The following is a 23,252-nucleotide window of genomic DNA, read 5'->3' as shown; positions in this document are numbered from 1 at the left end:
GCGGAGGTGTCCGGACGGTTTGTGAAAGCAGATGTTATTGTTGAGGTATGTTGGGCCAGTGTTATGTAGTGTCTTGAAAGTGTGGGTGAGGACTGTGCATCTTCAGGGTATGGAAACATGAGGCGGTGACAGCATTGACTTGGGCAGTCATGTTGAGTTTGCTGTCAACTCACACATTTCTTGGTGTTGGTGGTGGGGGTCAGTTCTGGCTGTGCTGGTACCCAGGTGGAGTTCCACTGTGAAGTGTTCTTCCCGAAGATCACTATTTCATTAGTCGGTGCTCAGCTTCAGACAAGTGTCTTAATCCAGTGGACGATTTCAGTAGTGTATGTGTGTGTGTTGTTGTATACCAGTCAAGTTGTCCCTTGTATTGTGACACCCTCAGTTGGTCCTGGCTTTGTAGCCAGCAGCATTTGCATGCTGGTTTCTTTGACTCCAGAGTTATCATTGTTCCAGGTGTTTGCTGGTCCTTGTAAGTTGGCTAGAGTGTGTTCTTTGTTTGATATGTTTGTTTTGGTTCCCACTGGTTGTAAACAGTGTCAGTCCATCTCAGGGTACCCGATGGCAGCTACATTGGCATAATGCTGATTTTCTGCTCTTTTCTTTCCTCTCCTGTCTTCAGCCCTGTCAAGTACCACGCATCAGGGGTTAGACTGATGCATTTTAGTGCTGGTGCCCGCATCCCGGCACTAAAATGCATTAGTCATGCTTACAGTGTTGTGATGATCATGAGGTGTGCCAAGCAGCCTTATGTACAATCTATGAACACAAGTGATACAATAGTAGGGAAAAATCTAAGTACTAATTTATTCACAATGAGCTTCTTAATTGGTCATTGAAAGTGTACTTTAATTGCAGTAAAATTATTTGGTTCATTTTTTGGACATAAAAACCAAAATGACACACATACAACATATGTATAAATCACAGTAGACTTACCCCACAATTATTTACAGAAACATATACATAATCGTAACAGAAACTGTCTTCATCACTCTCCAAGATTTTTTGAAAAATGTGGTTGTCAAAATATACTAAAACTCCAATTCACATCGAAGAGATGGTTGCAACAGCTATCACATCATACATTTTTATTTTCCTTAACTACTTTTTAAAGGAGAGATGTGTGCTCTAATCATAGTCCATACACTCAATATTTCTTGCAACCCCGCTATCAAAAAGTCAACGCATTTCGGCCTCTCCACATATGGGCCTCTTCAGGACTCATGGAGAGATAAAGACCTATAAATGATATACAAAATTAAATTTGACTCTAATAAAACTTATTTAAAAATTATTCCAGAGAATTCCTTCACCGTGATGAATTATCCATGATCTATCGCACCCATATGTGGTGTTGTTAGTTTTTCATAATCAACTTACTCTCCATCTCTTTGTGCAATCAAAAATCACAGTCACTAATGTGGTTTATTATACTAAAAGGAAAGAGAGAAATATAATTAAAATGCTCTCTATCTATTTGTGCAGTTAACAAATCACCGGTAGAAATGTGATTTCAATTTCTTAAAGAAAAGAAAAGATAAACTATAGATACCCAACTGACCATCTTGATTAATCCAAAATATTAACTGTCTTACAATGCAAGTCCGAGATTCTCCAAACTAGCAGCTGCTAACGCGTCCTTTTATGACAAAATTATTTCACATTAGGACTCGTTTTAGGCCAATGAATCTTTTGACCCTGTTGAGAGACACCTTAGGACGAGATAGCTAATCAACATGTCAATCAATAATGTCATCAATATTTATCACAATAACGCATTTCACTTTAGTCAAAGACAGTAATCAACTCAAGACATCACCATGACCATGTTGGGCTTCATACAAAACAATTTTGAACACCAATTTGGAAAACATCAAGCTATGGTCTCTGTCGAAGGTAAGCAGTTGGTACCTAGAATGGAAAAGCAAACAGACAAATCACAAGTTCATTGTCATAGTTACCCTCCAAGGTTTGGGTCAGCACCCAGGTTCAGTCTTCGTCTTCAGGACATCAGTTGATTCGCCATCAGTCAGAGACTCAGCTCACGGGGAAAAACGGGGCATTTCCCTCATAAGGAGGTAAAGTGTAAATGGGCAATCTAAGGAAGAGGATGGTTTAAGTAAAACCAATAAACCACCAAACAGAGTGACAAAGTTTCTGGATCAAATCGATAGCATTTCCCTACCCAATCTAAATGGCTCCCGTGTCATAGGTTTTTATCCTTTTGCCATTGTACATTCCCCTAAAACTTGATTGGACAAATGTTGCACCCCACTATCTCTAGCCAATTAAAAACAGATTATGTCATTAAATCTTTCACCTGCATTAGTTCTCAAGCAGTTTATTGGTCCATATGATTGACGTCTTCAGAGGTAGAACGTCTGGTATGATTTCATCCTTCTGTAATTCTTTGCACATCTTCGGTCAGTAGCTCCATTGTCTGTACCGGTTTGGGTGACCTTGTACATTATACTAATCTACACTGTTGCATTTTAGCTTAATACATTTCTACAAGTAATATGAATTTCCCTGGGAACGGATCTACTATAGTTACATTCAGCTTCTAATTTGAAGAAAACAAGAGTTCATGTCCTTTGCAAGTCAGCACACTGCACGTTAGAAAAATACATTTAATATGAGAGTCAGGCAGCTAGGCCTCGACTCATGCTAACTAAGGCCTACAAAATTTATTAACAAAAAAAAACTCTAATAACAAAGGGGGTTATTACAACTTTGGAGGAGGTGTTAATCTGTCCCAAAAGTGACGGTAAAGTGACGGATATACCACCAGCCGTATTACGAGTTCCATAGGATATAATGGACTCGTAATACGGCTGGTGATATATCCGTCACTTTACCGTCACTTTTGGGACGGATTAACACCTCCTCCAAAGTTGTAATAACCCCCATAATCATTAATAATTAGTATAAAATTATTTTAATGCAATATTTCATAAACATTAGTCATTTTCATTAGCCCCGTGTACATTGGTGGCCACTCCCCGTGGTCACATTTCAAGTGCACGCTTTTAGCAAAACATACTAATACAGTTTCTACGCGGCATTACTATACATTAGTTCATAAACATTTCATGGGAATATAGATTATACTGTATAAGCTACGCTCTCTCACAGCCTCTATATATGTACAAGTAAAGGAAACAACTTTATTGTTGTCTGGGAATCAAATACTAAATCACTAGTCCAACTTGTGTAAACCAGGAAAGTGTTTATATGGACTTACTTCTTTCTTTATGCAAAGTCTGCCAATTGCTTGGCAAATCAGTCCTCCTGTGCGCGTTCCCGCCGCTGTTAGTCCTCGCTGTGGCTGCGGCCATCCTAGAAACGGGAAGCAGATATTTAGGGCCTCATTAGAACCCTGGTGGTCCAAGACCGCCAGGGCTGTTTTGACGGAAGCACCGCCAACAGGCTGGCGGTGCTTCCTGGTGTATTGCGACCGTGGCGGTAGCGCCGCGGTCGCACCACCGGGGCCGGCGGTTTTCCGCTACAATGGCCCCGGCGGTTGTAATCCGCCAGGGCAGCACTGCTTGCAGCGCTGCCCAGGGGATTACGAGTCCCCAACCGCCAGCCTTTTTCTGGCGGTCTGAACTGCCAGGAAAAGGCTGGTGGTACGGGGAGTCGTGGGGCCCCCTGACAGGGCCCCATGCGGCTTTTCAATGTCTGCTGTGCAGACAGTAAAAAGCGCGACAGGTGCAACTGCAAGTGTCGCACGGCCGCAACACCGCTGGCTCTATTTGGAGCCGGCTCCCATGTTGTGGCCAACATCCCTGCTGGGCTGGCGGGCGGAAACTTGGTTTCCGCCCGCCGGCCCAGCGGGGATGTCCAAATGGGCACTGCGGGAGTGCGGCCGCATTAGCGGCCGCCCGGCGGTTACAGCTTGTAATGAGGCCCTTAGTGTTCATTATAAAGCCAACGTTAACCTTCCTTTCTGAGTTTGTACAGTAGTTTCAAGAGGCTTTTTTAGTACTTTTTGGCTCAAAAGGGTGCAATATCTGTTATTTACCTCTTTACATGGACTTCATTACTTGGTTTTACTCGCGAGAAAGTGCCATTCTAAGTGTCATATTTGGCATTTGAATGTCACTGTTAAGTGGATTGAACCCATGGAATCGTTATGCATAAACAATCTGAAAACTTGGCAGTGTTGTGCCCCTCTGCCACAAGCAAGAGCCCCCAGCATGCTGGGACTTGTAGTCCCAGACTTGTATATGGGAAAAAACTATTCCAGAACCGTTGTTTTTTTTTGGACCAGCTGCTACTTTAAAACATTCTTAATATGTGTATTTCTGGTTGTTGAGTGCGCCGGGTACTGATGGGGCACCAAACAGAGGTATGTTGGCACTGGAGGTGCCCTCTTCTGGGTACTAATGGGGCACCACACAGAGGTATGTTGTCGCTGAAGGCCCCACTTCCAAGCAGTGATGGATCATCACACAGAGGTATGTTGGCGCTGAGGTATGATGGCGCTGAAGGCCCCTCTTGAGGGCAGCGATGGGTCACCTCACAGAGGTATGTTGGCGCTGAGGTATGTTGGTGCTATAGACCCCTCTTGTGGGCAGTGATGGGTCACCACACAGAGGTATGTTGGTGTAGAGGAATGTTAGCGCTGAAGACCCCTCTTGAGGTCAGCGATGGGTCACCACACATGGGTATGTTGGTGCTATAGACCTCTCTTGTGGGCAGTGATGGGTCACCACACAGAGGTATGTTGGTGTAGAGGAATGTTAGCGCTGAAGACCCCTCTTGAGGTCAGCGATGGGTCACCACACATGGGTATGTTGGTGCTATAGACCTCTCTTGTGGGCAGTGATGGGTCACCACACAGAGGTATGTTGGCGCTGAGGTATGTTGACGCTATAGGCCCCTCTTGTGGGCAGTGATGGGTCACCACACAGAAGTGTGTTGGTCTCGTGCTGCCGGTTTGACGTCACTTTTATATACAAAGCGGTTGCGTGAAATCCCCGGAATGTTCAATGTGGAAACAAGCTGAAGGTCGAAGCAATAAATCTCAGAAAACAAAACGTCCGGGGAGTTTCACAGCCGCGAGCTGGAACTTATAGAAACGCGTTTACCCCGGATTATTGTTGCGTTATGTGTTCAGAGCCCCCTTGAGAGGTGCAGACAGCCGACCTCCCAATCCATCAACGCCTCCAGCATCCTATAGCTGCCAAGTTCTCAGGTTGCTTGTGTGTGACACGTTTGTGCTTCCAATGTGTTTATGAGTGGCATCTACTGCCGAATGTGTGGCACTTTCTTGCGAGTAAAACCGAGCATTAACGCCCATGTAAAAGGGTAAATGGCCCAACCACTTAAAGGGCATTGAAACTGCTGCAAACTCCCTGAAATGCGAGACCAGTGACCTACCCAACAGTCAGTCCACTGCAGGAGGCGTCTTTGTGCAGCCTGGGCACAGGTTTGGCTTCTCAGCAAGAAGTTTAGAAGGTCAAAGGGTCAGCTGCAAACCACAATGTATAGCACAATGGCCACGGGTTTATATCCTATGTACACAGCTCAGTGGGTCGCTGCTTGTGCTGCACATAATATGCTGTTATCTGCAGGTCACAAGTTATAATCATTCTAATATAAATGAGTGAATTATGCACTGGCTTCGAGGCGCTGCCTGCAAAGCATAACTGCAGAATATGACTATTTCTCTCTGTGTATTTTTTTATACTGTAATCTGAAAACCTGACTGTTTTTACCTCCTCTAGCTGCTTCTAAATACTGGAAATGTTAGTATTAGCCCAACCTACACAGCGTGTTTATTTTCCAGTTTTGCACCCGTAATGAATTGGGAGTCACTATTGCAACCTCGTCCCAGGTCCCAAAGGTCACCTCATGAGGCCCCCTACACACACAAATAAAGCCAGAAATGTATGCACCTGTCCTGTCAAATGCAAGCTCTCCTAATGGGAAGGATGCCACAGTCTGACCCCGCAGTGATTGAAAGCCCAGGGCATTTCCATTTCCATAGTTAGAGACACTTTCATATTTCCATTTCATGCACAAGAATGGGCGCAGTGAGCACAGCTTTGCAGGAGCTTGTTTTACAAATGCAAAAGAATTGTTTAAAATCAGAACGCACACTTGACTTGCTCCCCTGTTGCAGCATCTCTGAAAGGCGTCAACTGATACTAGACAAGGTGCGATCACAAGCATCTCTTGCGTCACACGGGGGTTGTCACCGAGGAGAAAGATGCCGGCATCCAGGCACCTCTCATAGACCCTGGGCCTAGCTCATATTCTTCAGGGGCACACAGCAGATACGCCTCTCTGGCTGTGCAGCTTAAAAGGAACTCTACGGCCCTGAGCAATTTGCTCAGAGAGGAGGGTAATATTCGTGGCTTTACATATAAGTGCTGTTTTGCGGGGGCCAGCACACAAATGCGTGACATTAACCCCTGATGCGTCGCACCTGGCAAGACTGTTTCCGAAGTGATAAAGACTTCCGCCGCTCCGAACCCATATGTGTCAACACCAGGGAAAAAGGACATAATTAAAAAAAAAGGTAAATGTTTCCATGAATAACGTTTTTGACCACAACATTGTCTCCTACTTAAAACAAGAGAGTTGGAAATGGCAGCAACATATCATACCGGGGCGAGTGGTGAATGGAAAGAAAAACAAGCATTGGCAAAGCGAATAGATCTGGTCTTGCATCAAAAAGTACACATTGGGCTTGTAGTCTCTGGCACTAAAAGGGGCTATTATTTAACATTAGAGCACTTTGTGCAAGAGCAGAACACCCGCCCTCACTGTGAAGTTAGCCAATGGCTGAAGGGGGCTGAACTGTTTCCACATCTTGTACTGGGTGGAAGAACAAGGTGACTCATAACAGACCAATGGAAGACATTGGAAACCCCTTACTAGTGCTTGTGTATGTCTGTGTATATTTTCACTTAACAAAAATAAAGGCTACAAGGGCGTTAGAGTTGGGCTCCCATTTTTAACGTACAAAACCATAGAAATTCACCAGTTATAGTTATTTATCTCAAGTAACTATTACCCGTACCATAAGGTAACTATAACTTGCACCCTTACCATGCACAATTTTCTTCGGCAAAAATGTTACTGCAAATGTTACATTGATATTATTAATGATGTTATCAAAGATGTCATGAGTGCCGTAATTTGTGGGGTAATAAGCACAGCATGGCCAGGGCGCGAGTGAATTTTAAGTGATTTCTGTTTTTTTTTAACACTGTTTCCTAACTATAATGTCCCTGTAACCTTTTCAGTGAATTCCTATGTTTGTTAAACCTATTGTACTTTTCATTACTATACGTTAATCCAACCACCAATGTGGCTGGAGTTAGCTGTAGGTCCTGGCCTGTGACCAGTTCCTGCGGCCAACCCCTGTAACCACGCAACCCACATGACTCCCTTTCTCAGGCTGATATCAGCCCCGGAACCCTGGGGTCCAGCTTAAATATAATTTTTTTTTGGGGGGAGGTGGTCTGCATGGCCCCCTTCCCAGGGCCGATGTCGGCCCTGGGGACCTCATCCCCTGGGACCCAGCCAAGCCCATCCGTGTGGCCTCCCTCCCCCGGCCTGAGGAGCCCATCCCCGGAGTGTGAAGTTAATATATTTATTTTCTGGGCATCCCATCCCTCAGGGCCTGGCCTAAAGACTTTACGACAATGAGACAATATTTAGCCATTAAATTGTGTGAAGGTCGTGAGCCATAACTTTCCTTGGCAAGAAATGTCTGGGAACATTCATTGTGTTTTTTTTTTAAATTTCTTTATTGGTATTTAGCACATTCACCAAAGATTGAACAAGATGTATCAAGCCACGTTTGCAAGAGGTGAATAAGTTGACATTCCACATTCATATGAGCATCAACTAGGTTTTGGTAGCATATCCTACAAAATCACGGAATTGTCAACATGAGAGAGCAAAAATAAACAAAATCAGTAGGGCTACTAATAGCAAAGTCTTACATCCTGTCTTGTTGATGGTAAACCCAATATGTATGTATCACTAAATAGACCCAAAACAAAAACAGTAACTTTAAGTGTTCTTTGGCTGGTATGGTGATGGGTGGCCACACGATCAAATAGACACCAATAATTAAGGACAGTTATATACGTATAGGTCTCAGGCTGATAGTGTGATGCCAGTTGGGGGGGAGGGAGGGAAGGCGCGGGGAGGAGCATGTCGTCCTGTCTCGGGCCAGCACCAAATCAGCCAGTTTCATGTGGTGTTTGTTGTGCTTGGTTCGTTACCTGATCCCTAGTAGGCAGAGAAGGGGGTCTGGAGGGTCACTCAGCTCCAAGTGTGCGTTAATGGAGGACATTCCAGACCACAGGAAGAAATGTGGTATCGGCGTGTCCATGTCTGGGGCATGACAGTGAGGCCATTGGAAACATCCTGTGTAGGCAATGCAGTGTAAGAGAGGTTTAGTGCACGTAATTAAATTGTGTCAACTTTAGTCGGGCATTAGGAGTCAGTGCCCAGTGGGTTGGATGTAGCGGTTCCAGTCTAATTTGGCCATCCAGGTGAGTCTACCTAGTCCTCTGGACGGCCTCCCTGGCGGGAACAACCATTCTACTATGTCAATGTCTCCCAAGTCTGTCCAAACCAGGCCACCCGCTAGTGTCCTGTCCCTGGCTAGCCATTGCATGGGCCACTACAGTTGAGCTGCAGCAAATTACAATTCCAGGTAAGGGACTGCAAGACCCCACTCCAGTATAGGGCGCTGAAGCTTGTTGATCGCAGCCCACTTCCTAGCACGTCTCCAAACCAGCTCCTACTCCAGACTCTTCAACGTCCTAAAGAAGGATCTAGCTGGTATTACTGGCATGGCTGTATAGAAGTAGAGGAGTCGCAGAAGGTTTACCATTTTGGCCACCGAGGCTCTGCCCATGGGTGAGAGAGGGAGTGGGGTCCAAAAGCTAATGGACTGGCGAATCGATGTCAAATCCTTGCCACGTTTACCGTCAAGCAGATCCTCTTCAGAGGGTAAATATTAATGCTGAGGTATCGGAGAGTATCAAAGGACCAGGGAAGCTGCCCTGTTCACAGCATTACTCAGTGCTATGCATCAATCTGGTGTAAGGGAAAAATACAAGACTTAAACCAGTTGACCTTAAGACCGGTGAGGTCTCCGAAGTGGTCTAGTACGTCATAGAGGGCTGGTAGCATATCAGCCTGATCCCATAGATGTACGAGCACATAATCAGCATAAATGGGACACAGTGTGCCCTTCCTGTCCCACCCTGATGCCCCAAGCAGGCCCTCTGGCACGCAGCAGGGACACCAGTGGTTCCATGGCTAGTGCGAAAATTACTGTGCATAAAGAGCACCCCTGGCGGGTCCCTCTGCCAATGGAGAATGAGCGTGAGATCCGATGGCCAGTGCAGACCTGCCCCTGTGCAGCGGCGTAGAGTAGTTTGACCCAGCCTAGAAAATTGGGGCCTATCCCTAACTCCTTGAGAACTTGTAGTAAATAGGACCAGCTCAGCGTATCAAACGCCTTCTCGAAATCCAAGGAGACCTCCACAGGTGGGTCGGTCTCCGAGGTCATTGCATCCATGAGACACTGGATGTTGTAATGCATCGCCCTGTGGGGTGCGAATCCGTATTGGTCCGAGTTGACAAGGGAGTTAAGCATCGGGAGCAACCTATTTCTGAAGATCTTACTTAATATTTTGTGATCAATGTTCAACATTGAAAGCGGCAGATAGGAGCTCCCTTCTAGGGGATCTCCTCCTGGTTTTGGAAGCTCCACTATGAGCGCCTCACAAAGGGAGCTTGGCAAAATACTGTGCTGGTGTTCCTCCTGGTATACCTCAAGTAGCCACGGGGTCATGGTGGCTTGAAAGGTGGCATAAAACTCCTCAGAGAACCCATTGGTACCTGAAGTCTTGCCTTGTGCCATCTGTTTTGCCTTGTGCCATCTGGCGGATGGACAAGTTACTCTCCTCTGTCTGGAGGTGCTGTTCTAAATCTAACAACTGTATTGGGGTCAGGTGAGGAAGTACACTGCCCTCAAAATAATCCCACATTTGCATCAGGGAGGGCTCCTGAGGGGGTGGATATAAATGTTCATAGTACTGAGCAAATACTTCATCAACGTCCGCTTGAGTGTTTTTTATGCGCCCCTCCCTATCACGTATGGCACCTACCAGTGTCCTGCGAGTCTCGGTTCACAGCAACCATGCCAGCATACATCCTGGCTTGTTGCCATCGGCATGATGACGTGCCAGGAATGACTTGTGGTCCAAGGCACATAGCCGCTGCATCTCCTCTCAGTATTGGCGAAGCAAGATTGACAAATGGGGGCACGTGCCGGATACCTTCACAGCCTCAACCTCTGTGGCCCTTATACGTGTTTCTAGGTCTGCCACATAGCGGGTTAGAGACATCTTAGCTCCCCAGGTTGCAACCCATTCAAGTGCACAGGGCCCAGCTGACCCATATTCTCCCCAAAATACCCAGTAAGGTATTGAGCTACAGTATCTTTATAGACCATGTTTGTAGAGCTTAGTGCGGAGCCACCATGTTGGGATAGGTGGCCTCGCCCTCCCCCATTGGAGTGTAACTCTGAATGGGCAGTGGTCGAAGAGGGTCCTGCCTAGGTATTCAGAACCATGTACAATGGGCCAGCAGTGTGCACTGCAAAATAAGTAATCCAATTGAGTGTGTACCTGGTGGCCCGGTGCATAATAGGAATATTCTGCATCACTTGGGTGCCCCATTCACCAGATATCATACAAATTAGACTGCCTGGACCACTACTGAAGGCATTGTGTTGCCTGTACACCCTGTGTGCCAGGGAGCAGGGTTATTGCTTGGACAATAAAAGTGTCATGTACCGAGTTAAAGTCATCCCCTCCTCCCCCACAGCCCAGGGGATGAGGGTCCAGCAACATAGTCGGGGAGAGCGAGTCTAAGAATGCACCCTGGGTAATGTTGGACACATAAAGGGACTCTATGAAGAAAGGATGGCCATCTAGAGTTCCCTCTAGGATAATGTAACGCCTTCTTTATTGTCTAGCACTCTGGATTGAACAAAGGGCACCTCTGGGGCAATCCAAATGAGTAGCACCTGGGCATAGGCTGAGTAGCCTGTACCATAGATCTGCCCACTCCAGCTCCTCTTTAATTTGTCAAACTCACCCACTGTAAGGTGAGTCTCCTGGAGACAAGCTAAATGGGCATGCATACGGTGCAGGTATGTGTATATTCTGTCTCTCCTGGCGGGGGTTGACATGCCCCATATATTCCAGGTTAAGGCATGAAGAGTAGTGGTCATGATTAGCAAGTAGTGAGTATGGGTTCTCATTGTCCTTCCCGACCCTTTCCAGCCCCCAGTAGCACCCCCTCGTCAGCCTTCCAGCCAATCAGATAGAAAAGAGCATTCAAACAATTACAAAAAACAACTCCCATACTCCAGGCCTGATCACCTTCCGGCTCCATGCCACAACCACTTGAACAGTGTAGCATTTCTTTGTTGTTCCCGGAGTATTCTTATGCGTGCCGATGTCAGGTATTATATGTGCAAATGCTGGTCTAGGGCTATCCTCAGTTATTCAGCCAGTGACCTCCTCAGTACACTATGAATTCTCCTCCAGAATGGTTCTGCATCAAACAATAGAAATGGAATCTAAATCTGCCCAATAGTTTAGTGGTCCTTATTTTTATTTTTTTTAGCCGTACTTTTTATGCCTTGCGTTAGCCAAACCATCTTAATTTTTTAAAATATATGTATTTTTTATTCGCTAATATACTCACTTAAAGTGGCTCTTGGCTAGCTTTCTTCTTCCATTGGTCTGTTGGTTTGCTTCTGCCCGCTACAGCGTACAGCATGGGGGCAGCGGTCAGCCCACTTCAGGTGCTGGTTACCTTCACTTTAGGTGACTGCATTTTGCTCTTTCACAAGGAGCACATCCACACAAAAGCTAGTTTCCTTCTGCACTAGTGATTTTTTATTGATTTCTTTGATGTTACCTTTGTGTTTAGAGTCTGGTGTGAGAGCAGGAGATACCAAGGCCACATTCCAGGCTTTATCAGTTCCTGCCAATGCTGTTGTAAATTCCTTTTGGAGAGTCCTTTGTTTATTGTTTGACTGACGGTATTTCACAGCACAACAGATTGTGCCCATTTGAAACAGTTCTGTTTTAAATTATCAAAAGTTTTAATATTATACATGTGAATTCATAAACAGATAATTCTTCAGAACTCGTTTATTCGGGACTCAATTTAACCAATTCCACCAGTTTCACCAATGGTTCTTTGACAAACTGTGCCCAGGAAGAAAGGCAGCCTTTATTGTGTTTTATTTGCAGCACTTTTAACACTTGTTATTTAATTCTTTCTTTCTTTCTTTCTTTCTTTCTTTCTTTCTTGATTTTTTTTTTCTTTCTTTCTTTTATTAATTCCTTCTTTTCTCCTTTCGTTCCTTTCCTTTTCTTTCTTTTCTTTTTTCTTTTCATTCCTTCTTTCCCTTTTTCTTTCTTGGTTTAATTTCCACATTCTTGCTTTCCTTTCTTTCTTTCTTTTCTTCCTTCTCTCTTGCCTTTCTTTCTCTTCTCTTTCCGTCTCTCAATGCATAATAGCTACTAAAATGGTAATTTACGAAATTCATCCTAAAGAGTGAATTATCGCATAGCATTTTGTACACAGCACTAATGCTGCCACCGTCAAAATGCCGCAACATCCTGGAAATACTATAACAAACAAAGCGGGCACCGCTCTGAGCCAGGAAGGAGGAGAGCTCTGTGAAAGATAAAATGGCTGTTCATGAAGCAGATAAAATAGTCCGTGAACAGAAAGTAACATAGAAAAAAGCAGAAGCATCCAAGTCCTGCAACAATACTCCAGGGAAGTGAACAACTTGGAAAAAGGAGGGACCGAGAAGCCAAATTACCCACTAGCAAGCAAGGATATTTACAAGACAACCAACAAGACAAATCCAAAGCGATAGGAGGAGTCAAAGCCCACAAAGTACATACAACAGAGCATCCTGACAGAGCAAGCACTGTCTAGGCTCAACCTAAAAAGCAGTTCCCTGAATTGAAGCAGTGGAAGGATGCAGCTTATCAAATCAAAAGTAGGGTAAAGAAGTTATGCTCAAGGGGACGGACAAACCCAAGAAGGGTAAGGCAAGTCTTTAATTTAGAAGCAAGCAAATTAGATTGACAAGAAAACCAGCCAACACCCAATATTAAGTATTGGTACTGTTGACCATCTTTTTTTTTTTTAACCATTTAGCTCATGTGGACCCCCACTGAATCAAGATAGAAAGCCGTGGACCCCTGGCCTAAGCCATTTCTGTTTGAACTCCAAACATTATACAAAAATACAGAAACAAGTATACATCAAACAAACACAAATTTATGACATTTTATTTTACTCATAAATAAAGAAAATGTCAATTTAAAGATTTTAATTGTAATGAGAAGATTAGAACAGTGGTTCCCAACCTGTGGTCCAGGGACCCTTGGGGTCCAGGAAGTCTCCTCAGGGGGCCTGTGACTGCTTAGAAAATAATAATAACATTTACAGTTTATTAAATAAATAAAGTTGGGTGACTCCTAACCCGACTTGGCATCTCAACGCCTGGCATTTAAAAAATCGTGATTGTACTGACTTTTAGCTACAGAAATTCAAGCCTATTTTGTTACCAATCAGAGTTCGGTCTCCTCTGCAACCACACTATGAGCAGCTTTGAAGGCAATGATCAGAGGGATGGCTAAAGCCTTTATCCTTAAAAAAAAAAGCAAAAGAAATTAGCTCAAATAACCAACCTAGAATTACTGATAACGGAGCAAGAGAGGTAATGCCAGATAGCACAATCTGTGACACTCCAACAACAGTTGTCCCTAGATAGATAGCTGGTGTACCACCTGGTCCTGGAGGAAGCCCATCAATGCTGGAGGGCATCCTTGTGCATAATCTATGAAAATGGTGGTAAGTCCACTTGGGACATGACCTCACAGATTGTACCCACCATTCTTGACATCTGGGGGATGAGACACAACAACACTGCGGACATTGCTGAGCCATTTGTCACCTATTAGCACAATCCCACAATCCACCCCACCCCGCCAGATCCCCTGCTTTGATAACATGACCCTCCTCAATGACATCCCGCTGCCTTGCCCCACTGCCACAGCTCAGAATTAACTAGATGTGTGCCTAAAAGCAGAGGAAATTAGCGAGGGCCTTACTGTGGTGAAACTGGGCAAGGCTCCCAGCTGAGACTCTCAGCCACTATCGAGAAGTCTGGGGTCAACTCATCCCCTCCCCACTCTTTGCACTCTATACAGAAGCCAAGGAAATAACAGCATTTCCAGCTGAGCTGGATCAAGCCAGCACAGTGGTCCTTCACACAACCGGGACACCCACCAGATCAATGTAGAACTGAAAATCTTCACAAAAATACTCGCTCATAGGCTGATCAAAGTGCTCCCTGACCTTGTCCACCCGACCGTGTGGGTTTATCCCTGATGCAACACCAGACATTGCATTCGGTGACTGTATGTGGGGCTGGCTCAGACACAACCACCCAAGACCCCCAGGGCCCTGCTGCTGGTAGACCTTGGGAAAGCCTTTACTCCAGTGGACTGGTCCTTCCTATTCTTCATATTATACATAAGGGAGAAAGTAAACCTCATCAGAGACTGGAAAAAGTCCTCCTCTTAAGCCGCTAACTCCAATGAAGTAATAATGACATGAGTCATTGAAGAGTTGAATATTTTCCTATCTAGAGGGGCAGTAAATTCACGTTTCCTTTTGGAGCATCAAAAGGGATGCATTTGGGGATCTCCTGGCCATTTTAAGTGGCTTATCATGGCCTTCATGTAACTATTAAAATCAATGACAGTCTAGTCCTTATTAAGTGGTGACCATCACAGAGGAGATTACTATAGCTTCTGCCTGTGTTCACAGTACCTATTTCGTTCGAGTTATTGTTTGAATTGGGTACGTTACCTTATACTTTGTGAGAACTTCCAGTTTGTTGACAAGTTGAGTATAGCTTCTGACTTTTAAGGAGGAGGAATTTTTCCAGTCTCTGATGATGTTTACGTTCTCCCTTACGGATGATATGAAGCCTTGAAAAAGCCAGATGTAGATGAAACCCGTTCTGGCAGCCAGGGCAACTCAAGAATTGGCTGTTCTACAAGATTTGCAGGACTGTTAAAACTAAAACCATGAACTAAGACTTGTGGGACTTTGTATGTATGTATGAAGAAAGATGGATCTATATAAATATTTACCCAGAATTTTGACGTGTGCTTTTTGACTTATCAGACTTTGGCTTTGTGTATTGTCCAGTTCACAAACAACATGCTGTACTGGTAGCAGAGTGTCAGGATACCATGTGAGCACCGATTTCCGAGCAATCACTTTCTATACAATTGTTTAGTTACTCTGCCCGGACGCTTTGATTGAGGATGTGCTGTATTGTAAACCACTGCTACCAATAATTTTGGCGATTTAGCATCTCAGCAAATCTCCTTACTTGACATCTCACGTACCAGTCTATCCAAGCAGATCTCTTAGTCCCACCCGCTACTTTCCCACATCGGTCACTTCCCTGTCCTATAAAATCAGAATGGAGGACCTCTTGCCAAAGCCAGCTTAGGAAATCTGATTGAAAACAAAATAAATAAATTCCTACCTAGATAAAGTGACCAGCAGAACTAATCAAAGTGGCACAAACTATAAAAATGTGTGTCTGTCACTCACAGTTCCTCATCCACCACACTGCTTCCCATGTCCTCCTAGAGTAAGGAATGTGACGAGAAGGTGACTGAGTGTGGACTGGAGGATTACTCAACAGGACCTTCCTTGCACAGAATCCTTCTCTTCCTTCTAGAAGTCTTGCATCCCTGCTGTCCTTCTATGGGTATTCATGGTCATGCTTGGCAAGTTCACTGGATGAGCTTAAGGTGGTGATTTGTTTTGGTAAGGTCTTTAATAGAATATCACCCACTTTGAGTATTAACTGTAGGGTAGTTGATCGTAAACTAGCATTGTCATCCAATGCACAGCCATCATAGAGAGGTGTCTTAAAGTTGGTGGCTTTTACAAATGTAAACTGAATTTTTGATGTTAACCTACTTCCATATGACAGCGTTTGAGAAAAAGCATGGAGAGATTTAAAGAAAATGAGAAATAAACTTCCACATTTACTTTCGTTGTAGTGAAGGCAATTTTAAGCAGAGGAAAAGTGAAATTACATCATGTTTAGCTTTAAAAATCAGGAGCCTCCAGCCTCCTCTGGGGTATTGGCATGATCTTTTGATCAGATGGAGAATGTGCAGATTGTTTGGTTTGTATTTTAGGGTTGGTACTGCAGACTTCACTGATTCTTCTCTCCTCCTTCCAGGTGGGCACCATGTCTTCCAACATCATCCGCGTCAATGGGGTCGAAGTGGCAAGCGAGGCCTCCAAGCCGACTGTCATTAACATCAACATCAACCAGCCCTCGGGTGTGACCTCTATGCTGGAGTCTGCCAAGACAGCATGGAACGGGCAGAAGATCCTCTCTGAGAATGCTAGCAAAACCCCTGCCACCCGCATCAGAGGAGAGCAGAAGGTGTTGGGGGTACGTGAGTAAATTAGGTCGGTCTTGTGCTCTCCTTTGTGGGCAAGGAATGGTTGAGGGTGGATGAGGTACGCTTTCTTCTATGTGTCTGCAGCCCTGGCACTTGTCGTGCCAGAACGGGTAGTCAAATGGCATGATATTTGTGGTTTGGAGATATCTTGGTATTTTGGAATGCCAGGGTGGGATGTAAGCTGGCATGCTTGTGTAGTCTATGAAGTCAAGTCTCAGACTTTATGCTCCTCCGTGCTGGGACATATAGCTGACTGGTATAGAGAGGGGGGTATGTGTAGCATTGGGGTTGTTTTAGAGAAAGCAACAAAGGACATAGAGGGCTTTGGTGAAATAGATGTGTATTGGGGGAGTAGTTCTAAAGCTGTGACTGTGGGCATAGAAGAAAGATTTGCGAGAGAAGGTGTATAGAGAATCAGAGTCAAGGCTTTAAAAGGAATTGTTTAGCTTGTGTTAGAGAAAGTGGGAACAGAGTGTTTCGAAGAGTCTAGAAAGGGTACAAGTGATCTTGTTTTAAGTGTTAACGGAAAGAGAGTGTAGTGAACAAAGAAAGTGGACAGAGGAACAGTTTGTGGACCCACATGTTTTCTTCGGGTTGGGTCTATTGTCGAGGTCCAAGAATCATTGAAGAGTTTGGCGATGGTGAGCATCCCAACAGTAGAGTCGTTGTGAGTGCGGCTAGTTCTTATGGTTATGGAAAGAGGGATGGAAGAGCTTGCTGATGAAGGAGTGGTGGCTGAATGAGAAGCCAGCTTAGGGGAAAAAAGTGGTGGGTGTCCGTTTATGGCCAGTTTTGCGTTGGTAGCCCTAAGTGGGAAGGGTATGCCCCGACTCGAGTATATGTGCTCACTGTGCCACCAGATTCAAGTTAGCCTGGCTGATGGGAAATGATACCCCGAAACCGGTCATAGGATGCTTGCTTCTGGTCCTTGCAGTTTGGGCTGGACTGTTTCCATGGAGAGAACGGACAAGACTGATTTGCAAATGACCAGGTCCAAACTTAAATGGCATGGCGAACAAATAAACTGATGGATTAAACCCAGATCTGTGACTTGGGGTGAATGTTTGATTTGTTCTGCATTCCGTCCATAGGTTATTTTTGAAGTTTGAGATGCTTGCAGCTACTTAATGGTCATCATTTGAGAGTTGAGGGTGCGCAGGATTAATACTCACTTATGTCTGCTGCTAAGAGACCTCATCAGGATGGTATGTTAATATTTGGAGCCCACCCTGTGGTGTTGAGGGTACCACTCAAGGAAATGACCACCACAGATGTGTTAACAATCTATTGAAACTACATAAAGGGTTAGAGTCATCAATGGAACTGACAAATAAATGAATGAATATTCATTTAAATACCTTTAGAGAAGAGCAGTTTTGCCCTAAAAATGAGGCAGAAAGACACCAAAAAATAAGACTATCTAGAGACTATTGAGAAATGGTGAGTACACCCGTTCTGGAGGAAAGAACTAAAGCAGAGCCATATACATAATCTGTTTGGTCAGCCTTAGACTGTTGGGAGTACAATCTAATCCAATATTATTATTACAGGTATTTCGCAGAATAAGTATCTCTTCAGCTCAGGTTTGCAAACCAAGAGGCAGAAAACCATTGGATATACTGATGTAAGGAATTCACTCATATATTTCAACTGTGTAACCGGGAAGAACACAAGGTGACCCCGAAATGTAGGAATACAAGTCTGAAGTCCACCTATGAGAGCAAGTGTGAAATATAAAGAGGCAAATAAACAAGTTTGGTAAAGTAATTGAAAGTACTCTAAAGGTCTGTGGGAGCAACCCAGGCAAAGGTTGAGAACGGGTGACCCTCAGACAGAAGGAGGTGAGACTGTAGGATGCTGTCCAAGGTTGCATAGCAACAGGTGTGGTTATCTAAGGAGCCCAGCCATGAGTGGCAAGAAGCGTGATGCTGAACACAGAAATGTAGGAGCCTGTGGAGTAACTACAGGAGTGGGTCAGTGAAGGCTAGGATGCAACAAAGAGTTTTGAGACCATGGGTTTTACCCAAGAGCTACAGAAGGTCCAACCCAAGGAAACAACAAAAACATCACCTATAGCAGTCAAATGGAGTCCACCCACGAGCAATCAGGTGTAACACAAGGAAACAACATTACAAACTGGTACCCCAAACTGTGGAGTGCACGTGTGGTGGAACTCAAAAGATCATAGGTACCAAAGTAATTTATCTGGTGCATCAAGGAGCAGAGTCGCAGCTAAACTCTTTCATGCACTAGAGATAAAGTGCATCAATGGCTGCTCTTGCTAAATACTAGAAATTGCAGCCTCCTTTCTCTTGTGACCACATGTTAATTTTAGGAAATAGCTGAAGACCTGGTATAAACACTGGCAAGACATTCCATGGGTTTTTCTCCATTGGTGACCAGGAGAAGTTTAGGAATTCTTGGGTCTAGTAGTCTGTATCACCTGCAGGATTATGACCTTACAGCCTAGGACAGGACATACCACGTGGCCAAGAAACGAAGAAAGCATTGGCAGTCTAAGAGAAAGCATTGCCAGTCCAGGATGAAAGCATTGGCAGTCTAAGATGACAGCATTGGCAGTCTATGATGAAAGCATTGGCAGTCCAAGATGAAAGCATTGGCAGTTTAAGAAAAGCATTGGCAGTCCAGGATGAAAGCATTGGCAGTCTAAGATGACAGCATTGGGAGAGTCTAATATGAAAGCATTGGCAGTCCAAGATGAAAGCATTGGCAGTCCAAGATGAAAGCATTGGCAGTCCAAGATGAAAGCATGGCAGGCCATGATGAAAGCATTGGGAGTCCGAGATGAAAGCATTGGCAGCGTAAGATGAAAGCATTGGCAGTCTAAGATGAAAGCATTGGCAGTCCAGGATGAAAGCATTGGCAGTCTAAGATGAAAAAAAGCATTGGCAGCATAAGATTAAAGCATTTGCAGTTGAGGATGAAAGCATTGGCAGTCCAGGAGAAAGGTGTTTAATCCAATGGAATCACTGCCTGTTTAACATTGGTAGGCAACTGACTGCAGCCTGGTTTTCCTTGGGACCAGAAGGGGAACCCTGTTTTAGGCTTGATAGAGCTGCAAGAAGCTGCTCAACCCTCCTGTTACAGGAGCTCTGATAATGTCAGCTTCTTGCAGCTACGCCTGTATAGTTCATCTCTAAAGGGTAAGGGAGGCCCACGCTGTCGAGCGAGCCGTGAAGGAGTCGGACCCCTCAGGGCTGGCTGACCCTCTGGCCAGACAGAAGCTCGCTGACTTTGTAACGGTGACTTCTAGGTAGTGTCATTTCTCTAGTTGTGAATGTAGCATGCTAACTCATCCAGCAAGGATAGTGGGGGTGTTAGATCTGGCATCCTTGGCACGGTCTTCCGTCTTTTTTGCCTCTGCTTCCCATGTTTTGACTGTGTGCTGGACTCTGTTTTTGCTGTTTTTGGTACTCTGGGCACTTTACCACTGCTGATCAGTGCTAAAGTGCAAGTGCTCCTGTGTAAAGTGTATGTGTAATTGGCTTTCCCATGATTGACACATTTGATTTACTAGTAAGTCCCTAGTAAAGTGTACTAGCGGTGCCCAATGCCTGTAAATCAAATGCTACTAGTGGGCCTGCAGCACTGGTTGTGCCACCCACATTAGCATCCCTGTCAACCTGGCTCAGACCTACCACTGCAGTGCCTGTGTGTGCAGTTTTAAACTGCCAATTCGACTTGGCAAGTGTACCCACTTGCCAGGTCTAAACCTTCCCTTTTTATACGTGTAAGGCACCCCTAAGGTATGTCCTAGGTAGTCCCATGGGCAGGGTTCAGTGTATGTTAAAGGTGTGACATGTACTTATGTGTTTTACATGTCCTAACAGTGAAATACTGCCAAATTTGGTTTTCACTGTTGCAAGGCCTATCTCTCTCATAGGTTAACATGGGGGGCTGCCTTTAAATATTATTAAAGTACAGATTCCCTTTGGCAGCAGATATAAATATGGAGTTTAGTTTGGGGTCTCTGAACTTTAAAAATACATCTGTTAGTGAAGTTGGTTTTTAGATTGTTAGTTTGAAAATGCCACTTCTAGAAAGTGGCCATTTTCTTGCGTAAACCATTCTGTGACTCTGCCTGTTTGTGGATTCCCTGTCTGGGTCAGACTGACAGTAGGGCTGTTTGTGAATCTCCTCTAGTCAGTGTCACAAAGAGAGCTGGGGTGTAGCCCACATGTCCTGATGAGCCATCTGGGCTACAGTGTTGGGAGGAGTGGTCACTTACACCTGAATGGGATGTGCCTGCCCTCTCACAATGCAGTCTCCATCCCCCTGGTGTGTGTCTGGGGCCTGGCCTGGGCAAGGTAGGATACTGTAAACAACAGAGACTCCTCTTTGAAGTTTGCCTACTTCAAAGGCAGAAGAGGGTATAAGTATTGGACCCAAAACCCCAGACTTTAGATCACTTCTGGGACCAAGAGGAACCTCTGCCAAGGAGAAGAGATGAAGAGCTGAGGAGAAGTGGTGCCCCTGCCTGTGACTATGCTTTGATGGGCTACTCTGCAGTTGCTGCTTCTGCCTGTGAAAGGGGACAAACACTGGACTTTGTTGTGCATTCCTACTTATGAAGAATCTCCAAGGGCTTGAACTGAGCTTGCCTTCTGTTTTGAAGTCTCAGGGCAATCAAAGACTTTCTCTGCCAGCACCTGGACTCTCTGCTGAGACTCCTGCCCTGCCAAGTGGTGTCCTATCCAGTCCCTGGGCCCTTGAAAGGTGAAGTTGGCAGAACAAGAGCTGAAATCCATGCACAGAACGCCGTGCGGGGAAATTTTCAACGCACCATCTGCAACCTGGCTGATAAACGACGCGACACCCGCTTTGCTGCTAAAATCGACGCTCCACCTGCCCCAGCGGCTGGAGAAACACAACACCTGCTTGAGGCTGCTGATAACGATGCAAACCACACGCAGTGCAGTTTTCTAACACCGTGCGACCAGATTTCCCCGGGCGTCAAAGTAATTGTGAATTGGGGCAGACCCAAGGTGCCCTGTCCGGAAATTAACGCATCGCTCTCTTTGTGAGGGAGAAAAATGACGCATCGCCTACCCAGAGAAGAAACAACGCACTGCCTCATTTTTGAGTAAGGAATCAGCGCATCGCTGACTTTTCCCGACACATGCTCGACCGTGCAGCTTTATTTTTGACGCAAACCAGGTGTAAAATCAACATTTCCATTATTTTCTATGGAGTAAGACTTATTCTTTTGAAAATTCATATCTTGACTTGTGTATGTTGGATTTTTGTCATTTTTATCTTGTTTGATTTAAATAAATATTGCCTATTTTTCTAAACTGGTGTGGTGTCCATTTTGTAGTGTTTTCACTGTATTACTGTGTGTGTTGGTACAAATACTTTACACATTGCTTCTCGGATAAGCCTTTCTGCTCGTGCCAAGCTACCAAAGCGATGAGTGGGAGTTAACCAGGCGTGTTTCTCCTTTGCCCTAGCTATAATGAGGGTCCTTGCTTGGACAGGGAGTAACCTGACTGCCAACCAAAGACCCCATTTCTAACACGCGCATCAAAACATGTTTGCCATTTTCATTCTTTTTTGTATTGTTGGGTTTTGTTGAGAAAACAGAGACCTTAAGGGTTTTCTCTTTTTTTTTTAACCACTTAGTATGTTTTCAAACCACACCTGAGTAGAAACTCTGTCGATGGAAGCATGCCTCCTCCATGTTTCTTTACATAACCTTACATAATGTTTGGTTTTAGTGCATCCATGCCCCTTTTTTGGGTTAGCAGTGTATTGTGCTTGGCACTGTTCTTCGATGCCATCTCTCCATTGGTAGCCACACCATTCTATTTTGATTCTGGGCATCATGTTTATAAGGTCCTATCTATTCCCAAAAAAGTGGGCGAGAGGAGTTTTTTGTCAGGTATCAATGTCCCAATCTTCCTAACGGCACAGTTGAACATGCACCAGTGTCACCAGTGTGTGTATTTAAAGGAACACTGATGAAGGTGCCAATAGCGACCACTTGTTTAAAAGGATTAACTAAGTATACTTGTGAGGGAAGCATAGCAAACATGCTGGTGCCTTACCACACAGGCCAGTGTGCAAACTCCATGAAGAAGACAAGGGAGGTGTAAGGGTGCAAGGAATGGGGTGATGTGTCTTTGTAGGCCGTACAGAGTGCGAGGAGGGAAGGGTGTAAGGGGAAGGTGCTATGATTAACCTCTTGGTGTCTGTGTGTGCAGGCCGTACAGAGTGTGAGGAGAGAGGGGTGTAAGGAGCCAGTGCTATAATCTACCTCTTGGTGTCTTTGGTTGCCGGTTGTACAGAGTGTGAGGGAGGAAGGGTGTAAGGAGAGGGTGCTATCACAGTGTCAGGAGCTGATAGTATGAGGGTGTAAGGAGCGGATGCCATGTTAACCTCTCAGCGTCTTTGTTTGCAGGCCGCACAGAGTGCATGGAGGGATGTTTGTAAGGAGTGGGTGCTATGATGAACCTCTAGGTGTCTTTGTTTGCAGGATGAACGGAGTACTAGGAGGGGTGTTACTAAGGAGCAGGTGCTATGATCAACCTCTCAGTGTCTTTGTGTACTGGCCGCACAGAGGGCGAGGATGGGTGTTGGTAAGGAGCAGGTGTTTTGATTAACCTCTTGGTGTCTTTGTTTGCAGGCCGTACATGT

At 45.0% G+C, this 23,252-nt stretch overlaps 1 protein-coding gene across 11 annotated transcripts in view; it reads left to right on the top strand.

The window, feature by feature from the left end:
* Window positions 1–23,252, top strand: part of LOC138293695 (transmembrane protein 176B-like) — an 86,194-nt gene that overhangs the window by 25,696 nt on the left and 37,246 nt on the right. For all 11 annotated transcript variants that reach the window (XM_069233019.1, XM_069233014.1, XM_069233018.1 and 8 more), the window contains exon 2: window positions 16,367–16,585. In XM_069233019.1, the coding sequence (XP_069089120.1) occupies window positions 16,367–16,585 (219 nt within the window). The remainder of the gene's footprint in view (window positions 1–16,366; window positions 16,586–23,252) is intronic.

This window comes from Pleurodeles waltl, chromosome 4_2 (genome assembly GCF_031143425.1).
Source record: "Pleurodeles waltl isolate 20211129_DDA chromosome 4_2, aPleWal1.hap1.20221129, whole genome shotgun sequence".
NCBI classification, from domain to species: domain Eukaryota; kingdom Metazoa; phylum Chordata; class Amphibia; order Caudata; family Salamandridae; genus Pleurodeles; species Pleurodeles waltl.
The sequence above is the reverse complement of the archived record's forward strand: the minus strand, read 5'-3'. Positions and strand labels throughout refer to the sequence as shown.